The 10,374-nt window shown below is 49.0% G+C and overlaps 1 protein-coding gene across 1 annotated transcript; it reads right to left on the reverse strand.

Moving 5' to 3' along the window:
* Positions 1-333: 333 nt before the first annotated feature.
* hsd3b7 (hydroxy-delta-5-steroid dehydrogenase, 3 beta- and steroid delta-isomerase) lies at positions 334-8,570 on the reverse strand. The gene is made up of 6 exons (XM_076016995.1): positions 8,258-8,570; positions 6,699-6,854; positions 5,553-5,661; positions 4,666-4,765; positions 3,699-3,861; positions 334-930 (listed from the first exon to the last, which is right to left on the reverse strand). Exons 1-6 carry the CDS (start codon positions 8,541-8,543, stop codon positions 518-520), a joined length of 1,227 nt encoding a protein of 408 aa, XP_075873110.1. The 5' UTR covers positions 8,544-8,570; the 3' UTR covers positions 334-517.
* Positions 8,571-10,374: the final 1,804 nt, after the last annotated feature.

Below are 10,374 nucleotides of genomic sequence, written 5' to 3' on the forward strand. Positions count from 1 at the left end.
ACCATTGTGTGTGTGTGTGTGTGTGTGTGTGTGTGTGTCTCTCTATGTGGTCCTAATAAAGTGTCCACTGGTCCAGGGTGTCACCCTGCCTTCACCCAGTGGCCGCTGGGAGGCTCCAGCAGACCCTCCAGCACCCTGAGCTCAGTATGGAAGATGAATGAGGAATATACATAAAGCAATGAGGGTCTTGCTGCCATCTCGCACCAACATTTCTTCAGGAAGCCCCCCTCGCCTGACACTGGCCTAAACACCAGCTGGGCTCCCTGAAATATTTTACACACTGGACCTTCAAAGTGTCCACGGTGAGAGAAAAAAAAAAATCACAACGTGATGTCACATAAAATATTTATTTATTTTTATAAAGTCAGAAAAAAACCTCCTTTAAATGAGTGGAGCAGGGCTATATAGCAGACGGGCTACATCCATGAAGGGCCAAAGTGAGTCCACCAAACAGAAGCATGGAGGACAAACCAACCGCCTTGCAGAAGGAACGACAGCGCCCCCCCGCTGGCCGCCGTCAGCAGTCTTTGCTCTTGTCGAGCGGGAAGCCGTCGACCCAGCGCTGCGTGCGCTGCCGACACTGCTCCCAGTCGAAGAGCGGGCGGTACTGGAAGCGGCGCTGCGCCTTGTCCGTGCGCACGGTGAAGGAGGTGCACGCCACCGCCAGCGTGTAGCGGTTGAGCAGCGGCGTGTAGCAGTAGACGGGGCTGAGCAGCCAGCGCAGCACGTCGTTGACCACCGCCAGCAGCCACAGCAGCAGCGCCGGCACGCGCAGCCGCCGGAAGTTGAACTGCGACAGGAAGATCATGTTGAAGTCCTCGTAGCTCTTGTAGGGCGAGTCATCGTAGCAGAAGAAGGACTCGCCCGCCACCGCCGCCGAGCGAGCCCGCAGCGCCCGGGCCGCCAGGATGTGCATCCACGCCACGTTTCCTGGCAGACAAAGGGAAGCGGGAAGTCAGACGCTTCAGCCTGGGGCAGTCAAGTCCTCCACAAGGGAAACCACACCTTTGACCCGAGCACGAGATACTAGCCACAGCGTCCACAGCCGCTAAAGTCAGTGTGCGTGTTTCCAGCAGGGGGCGTGACAGCAACGACTGGAAAAACACTGCAGCTGTTGTTCTATTTGTCACACTCCAGGAGTGGCAACAAAGTCAATGGAAGGAGGTAGAATCATTCAGGCATGAGGTATCTACCTTCCATCTATCTATATCTAGCTACCATCTATCTATCTATCTACAGTATGTATAGTATGTATCTACCTATCATCTATGTATCTATCTAGTATCTATCCATGCATCCATCTATCTATCAATCTAATGTCAGTATGTAGACCGCTGTAAATTTCCCCACTGTGGGATCAATGAAGGCAATCTATTCTATCTAGTATCCATCTAGTATCTATCTAGTATCTATCTATGTATCTATCCAGTATCCATCTAGTATATATCTAGTATCTATCCATCTATCTAGTATCTATCTATCTAGTATCTATCTAGTATCCATCTATCTAGTATCCATCTATCTAGTATCCATCTAGTATCCATCTAGTATCTATCCAGTATCCATCTAGTATCTATCTAGTATCTATCCATCTAGTATCCATCTAGTATCTATCTGGTATCTATCCATCTAGTATCCATCTAGTATCTATCTGGTATCTATCTGGTATCTATCCAGTATCCATCTAGTATCTATCCATCTAGTATCTATCTAGTATCTATCTATCTAGTATCTATCTAGTATCATCTATCTAGTATCTATCTATCTAGTATCTATCTAGTATCCATCTATCTAGTATCTATCTAGTATCATCTAGTATCCATCTATCTAGTATCTATCTAGTATCTATCTAGTATCTATCCATCTAGTATCCATCTAGTATCTATCTGGTATCTATCCATCTAGTATCCATCTAGTATCTATCTGGTATCTATCCAGTATCTATCTATCTAGTATCTATCCAGTATCTATCTATCTAGTATCTATCTATCTAGTTTCTATCTGGTATCTATCTAGTATCTATCTAGTATCTATCTAGTATCTATCTATCTAGTATCTATCTATCTAGTATCTATCTAGTATCTATCTATCTAGTATCTATCCATCTAGTATCCATCTAGTATCTATCTGGTATCTATCCAGTATCTATCTAGTATCTATCTATCTAGTATCTATCTAGTATCTATCTGGTATCTATCTAGTATCTATCCATCTAGTATCTATCTAGTATCTATCTGGTATCTATCTAGTATCCATCTATCTAGTATCTATCTAGTATCCATCTAGTATCTATCTAGTATCTATCTAGTATCTATCTAGTATCTATCCAGTATCTATCAATCTAGTATCTATCTATCTAGTATCTATCCAGTATCCATCTAGTATCCATCTATCTAGTATCTATCTAGTATCCATCTAGTATCTATCTAGTATCTATCTAGTATCCATCTAGTATCTATCCAGTATCTATCAATCTAGTATCTATCTATCTAGTATCTATCTAGTATCTATCTATCTAGTATCTATCTAGTATCTATCTATCTAGTATCTATCTAGTATCTATCCATCTAGTATCTATCTAGTATCTATCTGGTATCTATCCAGTATCTATCTAGTATCTATCTATCTAGTATCTATCCATCTAGTATCTATCTAGTATCTATCTAGTATCTATCCAGTATCCATCTGGTATCTATCTGGTATCTATCTAGTATCTATCTAGTATCTATCTATCTAGTATCTATCCAGTCTCAGGTGTATCAGCAGGTCCTTCAGGCAGGAAGTCAGTGATGTGAAACTCGGTGGATCCGGTGGATTTTCATCCTAATTTACAATGTCGCCGTATTTAGTTTTGTGCTGCTGCTGTATTTTATTGTGAAAGGTCAACGTGACCTCTCGGCTTCAGCAGTGTTGAGTTCAGCTGTCAAATCGTGAAGCAGATTTAATCTGACACTACCATGAACTAAACGCAGGTGTACTTTAAATACCTGCAGTGTGTTTGAGAGCCGCCAGTTGGGTTTTCTCCACACAGAGACACTGGAGACACCGTTCACATAAAGTATTCAGTTTCTCTGTTGCTTCCTTCACACCGCCGTGTGACCTTGCAGCTCTCGCTGCTTGGAAGGCATCCTGGTGAATCAGGCTACGATGTGGTTTCTTAAGAACAGGCGTGCGGCGGCACACTTGCACCGCAGACGCTTTGGGTGGAAAGCTGGAGACAAGAGTTAGGACTCTCCAAGGAGGTCCTCCAGGAGGACCCCCAGGAGGTCCCCGCCCCCCAGGTTGAAAACAATAGCGGCATCGTTTTGGTTTTCATCTCCCAGGAAGAAACGAGTGCGAGAGGTGTTTATACAGACACACACACACACACACACACACACACACACACACACACACACACACACACACACACACACACTGCATCATGGTTACATCATCATGACATCGTTAGATTGGAAGCAGCGGTTCAGGGAGGGACAGAATGTTTCTCCAGGTTCCTCCAGCTTGCCAACGCACCCCCTCCCCCTGCCACCAACCCCCCCCCCCCCCCCCATCCCACCCCATATTTGTGATGTCATCAGAAAAATCATTGGCAGTTTGCAGGAAGTTGCAGGAAGTCGGTGAGCTGCGAGCGACAGAAAGGTCGTGACCCCCCCCCCCCCCCCCCCCCCGGTGTGGCGGCGCACTGCGTTTCTCACCTGCGTAGACGCGGCCGTGCTCCGAGGTGGGAGGCACACCGCCGATGACCACGCCCCCTCGCTTCACCGCCTCCTTGTAGAAGCTCTTCATCAGTTCGTGGCCTTCGCCGTAGATCCCCGTCGGCCGCAGGGCGCACGTGTGCAGCTGCTGACCTCCTTTGACCTGCAGCAGAGAGGGGGGGGTAGGGGCGGAGCCTGAGTATCAAGAGTCTGATTGGACCAATCGGGCGGAGCCAGAGAAAGCAGTCGGGTGAAGAAGCTCAGAAGAAGAACTTCAAAAGGCTTCTGGTCGGTTAGACTCCGCCCACCATCGCCGCTCTCCACCAATGAGAAGCCAGGAATGTGATTGGTCGGCAGAGGGTTTCAGTCAAATCTCAAATCTCAAATCTAATGTTTTGCAAGGGCTCTGAGACGTTCAGATGGTCATGTGACCCAAGCCAGGGCTTGTGGTTGGTCGTAGCTGCAGCTGCATTCCTTCCCATGAACACAAACACTACACATTGTTTTCGTGCGGTAAATCTTTCACAACTATGTGGGTTGTGTTGACTTGTGATTCTGTGAACCAGGCTGGAATTCAGGTCCAGGTTCCTTCAGGACAGCGTTTCCCAATGCGTAGGTCGCGACCCAAAAGTGGGTGGGTAGAGCTTATTCTCCTGGAATGAATTTGAGTGCAGTGGAATAAATGTGGGTCGTGACCTCATGATCAGGAAAACAGATCCCGATTCTCCACTGGATCAGCCAAACTGACTCCACCAAAATAAAAGCGCTGAGCTGAGAGCTGAAGGTTCTGTCCCGTCTCGTCAATAAGCTGTTGAAATGATTGAAACTGAACGATGCGTCCTGCAAAACCAATGGCCGACATTTCCTCTATAAATACATACAGTAGATATTGAATGAAGAGGTCACGACCCGCTTTGAGTGAGTGAGTGAGTGAGTGAGTGAGTGAGTGACGGACAGACGGACCGACCTGGCGTCCGTTGGCCTCCAGCACCAGCCTCTCGGCGGCGGCCTTGCTGCGGGGGTAGGGCATGGCATGCTCCACCTGGTACGCCGTGTCCTCGTTCCCCCTGCAGAGGAGGAGAAAGGGAAGAGTCGGTCGGTCAGAGGAGGAATGTTTTCCAGAGCCACGGGCGCCAGCGCTGGAAAACACAAACTGCGACTGGAATGTGTGATGAGAGGGAAAAGGGAAAAAAAGAAAAGAAAGACGAGCAAATAAACATCTGCAGCAGCTGGGAGAGAGAGGGAGGGAGTGACTCAGCCCCTCGCTCGCCCGGTCAGCTGAGTCACGCTCACTGTTTGGTCTTTACACGTTGGTCACCTTTGACCTTTGGTCACTTTCTTAATGCAGACAGAATTGCGTGACATTGATTATTCAGTATTTTCCTCTGGACTGCTGCTGTCTTTCAACTGGCATCACCGCCTTCATCTGTGACTCAGCTCCAGCTGGTGGTGGCGCTGGAGAGCACACACCGGGAACCTGCCCAGAGGGTTTCACAACCAATCAGCTTCCTACGCAGGACGGAAAAAAAAAAAAAAAAAGAGGCGGCAGGAGAGAAACGAGAGCGAGCAGGAAGGTCTGCAAGGCTGCGGCGCAAAGAAAAGCAAGAAAACCACAGAAGAAGAAGAGCAGCAGGTGCAAACTGCGGCTGCAGCTGCAGCGTGGACGTCGCTGTAGCAACAGCGTTCTCACTTCTGACTGGAATTTCGCAGTAGTAGTAGAAGCAGAAGAAGAAGAAGAAGCAGAAGAAGCAGAAGAAGAAGCAGAAGAAGAAGGTGATGCTGCAGGTGGTTTTCCACAGATAGACACCACCTGCAGGACCAGCATGGAACCGTCACCCAGTGAAGTCTCCTCACCTGATGAAGTTCTCTCCGTGGACGTTGGGGCCGATCACCTCCATGCTGCTGGTGTAGACCAGAGACTGGATGCCCAGCTCCACACAGGCCCGGATCACGTTCTCCGTGCCTGGCAGGAGAAGAGATGGAGCGAGCGTCAGAGGAGGAGGAGCCTGGAGCAGGTTTCACTTCCTGGGTCACCTTCTGATTGGCTCACTTCCTCCAAATAACTACAAACAAAGTACCCTGAACTCCAACCAGCAACAACAACAAAGGAAACCTTCCGCCAGCCTGGACGTCACGGAGGAGAAACATCTCACGGCCCATCTGCTGCTGCTGGCAGGAGATCAGAGCAGCAGCTGGCAAGGTTCTGATGGGCTGGACACGGATCGAGAACCATCTGGACTGCTCCTGCTGCTCCTCCCTCACTGAGGGAGATCTTTGAGGAACCGCCATCATGTGCTTTGAGTGTCTTGGTAGACAGTCATAAAAAAAAAAGAACTCTTCTGGAAGTGGTTTGCTCCGCCCCTCAGCAGCGGCAGCAGACCATCCCACTGACATCACAGCCACAGGGTGGTCCTGGTCATGTTGTCTAGACTAGTGGCCAAGCGGTGGTACTGCAGCCAGACTCTAGACTTTGACAGGAGCTCAGGACTCCAGTCAGTACGTCAGTAGAGCATCCATCGTTCTTTTAGTGAAGGACAGAATGCTGTGAATGCTTTTTACCACCGCTGGTGAAGTAGCCGTACTTTTCTTTCACCACACCTCCATGAACTAATCAGTCAGTCATGTGATGTAAGCAGCAAACTGATTCACTGCTTGAATCAACACATTACATAACACACACACACAAGACACACACACACACACCCAAACTAACAAGCTTCCTGACACCATCACCGGCACCTACAGCCTGGACCGGCACCAGCAAAGACAACAAACTCAGTGAAGCATCTGACTCTAAAACAAACCAGTTGAAACTGGTTTGAACTGCAGCGTCAGTCAGTCCTTCGACTTTAACCTCCTGCTCCTATTATTAATGATCGTTGGTATCATTCAGAGGCATCGTAACACTTTCAAAAGAATCATTTTGTTGGAACAGTTTAAAAAAAAAACAACAAAAAAAAACCCACTAATGACCACTAGGGGGCGCGTCTGAGCTCTGACCTGCGACGTTGACGGCGTGGATGAGCGATGGCGGCACGCGGTGCCACACGTCCACCAGGCTAGCCATGTGCACCACCACGTCGGCGCCGCGGCACGCCTCCAGCACGCTGTCGTAGTCGCTGATGTCGCCCTGGATGACCTGCACCTCCGTCCGGTCTGCAGGGGGCAGCAGAGAGAAGCAACACGTTAACACAACGCAAGCGGTCGTGATGACTGACTGGTGACTGACTGTCTGACAGCAACCAATCAGCTCCCTTCACTCTCCTCACTAGCACGGGAGCCAGGTGTTAACAGCTGGAGAGGTCACCTGACCTCCCATGACCTCCCATGACCTCCCATGACCTCACAAGTCAGCTGTCTAGGCATTAAAAACAAAACCTGCACAGAGCCAAGAACAGGAAGCTGCGTGCTGATTGGCTGCCACTGTGTCAGCAGTGCGTGCCGTCCGTGTCACTGACGGAGCACTTTTTCAACCAATCAAACACCGCCTCAGGGAGAAACACAAAACACAAAACACAAAACAAACGGAAGAAAAACGGAAATGCGCTAAAAAATTATTCGGTCAACTTCTCTCTTTTAACTGCGCTTCAGGTGGGCGGAGCTTAACCACAGCAGCAGCCTCCAGGGCCTCGGCTCTTCTTCTACTGCGGTCGGCGTAGGACCGACCAAACACGCTGCAGCATCCACCCTGCTGATGGAGGAGGCTGCTGATTGGTCCAGTTCAACCCTGAGCGTCAAGGTCAAGGTCAAGGTCCAGGTCCAGGTCCAGGTGGTGATCAGGTTTACGGAGACACACCGTGTTCCCAAAGCCACCTTCCAAGGCCGCCGCCTCCGCAGCTTATCTCCTCCCCTCTGGGAAGATCCTTGAAAACTCAGATAAGAGGCGGCGCCAAAGTCCAGCCGCTGCCACGGCAGGCCGACGACCCTGGACTGGGTCTGACTCCGCCCCCTCTGTCCCACCGAGGCCACGTTCATGTCGCCGCTCATCCTGAGAGGAAGCGTCTGGATGACCTCTGACCTCCAGCAGGGCGGCAACGCTGGCGTCACCCACAAACACACTTATATAATAAAATATTATATTCCATATTTGCATTATTTACATATATACTATTGGGCAGTAGTTTATATAAATTACTACACTATAATACTAATACATACGCGATAATATAGTAAAAAGTACTTTTGGTTGAAATACTACTTTAGTTTTTTTTTTTTTTTTTAAATACTACAGTAATATAGTAACTATAGGAATAATATATTTTTGTTCATTGGAATTTCCATCAGTAGTTACTAATACTGAAGACAATAATATATACGATATAAAAAAAAATTAATAATATCATCATCACGATCCTGTCGACGATCATTTGGAGTGGCAGCGAGTCACGAGGTGAATCTGCTGCTTCGGGTTTCCTCCGTCACGGAACTAAACAAAACCAGCACCACACAACCAACGAAGCCAACAACAACAACAACAACAACAACAAAAAACAAGCCGACCGGAAGTCGAAGTGGGTCCAGAAGTACCGCGTGCAGCGGCACCAGTGTCGGCGTCTCACCTGTGCTCAGGTCGCCGAGCGACGGGTCGGGCCGCTGGTCGAACACTCGGACCTGCACCAGCGACTCCTCCTTCTCCAGCAGCAGCCGCAGCAGGTGGCGGCCCAGGAAGCCCGAGCCGCCCGTGATGAGGTAGACCAGACCCGGCGACCGCGGAAGGGAACCGGGACCCGGCAGCAGCTCCGACATGGTGCCCACTGCTGCTGCTGCTGCTGCTGCTGGCGCTGAAAATCTCCGTCCGAGGGCCCGCAGGAGACTGAGCGGCTCCGCAGTAGAGGGCTGAGCCATACTGGGGACGGGGGAGGAGGCGGGGCGGGGGGACTTTAATGACAACCAGGAAGTGGGCGGAGACTCCGGAACGAGGAAAGACCAAAGCAAAGTTAAAAGCTTGCGCTGATTCTTCAAAGGCTGCTTTGTTTTGATCGCCGTTTGTTGCGTCGTGACGTCACTTTGTTGCGTTATATGAACGCAGTTTGCCAGAAAACATTCAAATACAACGCGCTCGGATACGTTTCCGTGAAAGGCGGCTCAAAACGTCACGAGCCACTCTTGCGACTATCAATTAAAATATATAATATGTAAAAAAAACTACATCATATATAGCATATATGTATATATTAAACACATGTATGTCATTTAAATATTTAAAAAAATAAAATAAAAGTTTAATCATTTTAACGTTGCAATAGTCCACAGACACACATGTAGGAAGCTGTGTGTGTGTGTGTGTGTGTGTGTGTGTGTGTGTGTGTGTGTGTGTGTCAGAAGGAGACTTTATTCATCTCCTGGGGAACCTCACAAATTCAATGCATTTACAGAGAGAGAGAGAGAGAGAGAGAGAGAGAGAGACTGGTTGGTTCCAGTGGAGTTTCCACCCTGAACTCCACAATGCTCCATATTGACAGAAAGAAGTTTGAGCGTGTTAAGTTGTGCAGTTGGGGACCGAACACGTGTGAATTCCTCCTGTATGTGTGTGTGTGTGTGTGTGTGTGTGTAAAAATAGACGTGTTCATATTAAGCCAGGCTCACTGTACAGCGCGCGGGCGGCTGTCGGTGTGCAGCAGCTGGTCCTTCCGACACCAGAACCTCGGAGTGACCCGCAGCACTTCTGACCGGCGCCATCAGGAACAAATCTGCACTGAAGGTTGAAGTCTGGCGCCGGGCTCCAGCTTAGACCCGCTCCACTCTGGCTGGACTCCAGTGGGGAGCTGGTTCTGTGCTGGTAGAACCCTCACCAGAGCCAATCAATACTCGGGTATCAGATTCAGCCAACTGGCGGTGGAGATCAATAATGATGATGTTAATAATAATAATAATAATAATGATGGATTGGATTTACAGAGCGCTCTTCTAGGCACTCAAAGCTCTTCACTACATTGAAGCCATTATTCATTCACACCACCGGTGGCGCTGGAATAGAACTGAAGGCCTTCAGGAATCCCACACTGGGGAAATGTGCATAATTACAGCAACTGTACAGTGCAAAGTATGGGGGGGGGGGAATGTATATGAATAGAAATACGGCAAACAAAATAAAATATTTAGGGTTTACATTTGGGAAGCCCGGCAGCCAATCACACGGCCCCTCCGACCACCAGACCAACCAACCAACATTCACTCACGCTCCTACCAGGCAATGTGGCTTCGGCGTCTTGCCCAAGGGCACACACCTCAGACTGGGCAGGAGTGGGATCTGAACCACCAACCTTTCAGCCATTGGACAACCTGCTGCTCCACCTCAGGAGCCGCAGTCGCCGACTGGAGGCGGAGCTAAAATAAAAGCAGAAATCAAAATCACTCACAGGATTTGGCCATGCCCACCTCCCTCAACGCAGCCTATAGGAAGTGAGCGTACCAACCGTCCAGCGGAAGAACCCGCCCTTTTTTTTTTTAAAAACAAAACACATTGACTCAGCAGCAGGTGTGCAGCCACACGCAACACATTTCAACAACTCTCGACGTGTCGTGCGCACAGGAAATGTCCAGGCAGGAAATGGTATCGAGCAACTTCCTGTTGGGAGGGGCCGCACGTTGACAAACACACACACACACACACACACACACACACACACACACACACACACACACACACACACACACACACACACACACACACACA

This window comes from Nelusetta ayraudi, unplaced genomic scaffold (assembly GCF_046127955.1).
Source record: "Nelusetta ayraudi isolate G7.1 ecotype Tasmania unplaced genomic scaffold, CSIRO-AGI_Nayr_v1 ptg000256l, whole genome shotgun sequence".
In the NCBI taxonomy this organism is placed as follows: domain Eukaryota; kingdom Metazoa; phylum Chordata; class Actinopteri; order Tetraodontiformes; family Monacanthidae; genus Nelusetta; species Nelusetta ayraudi.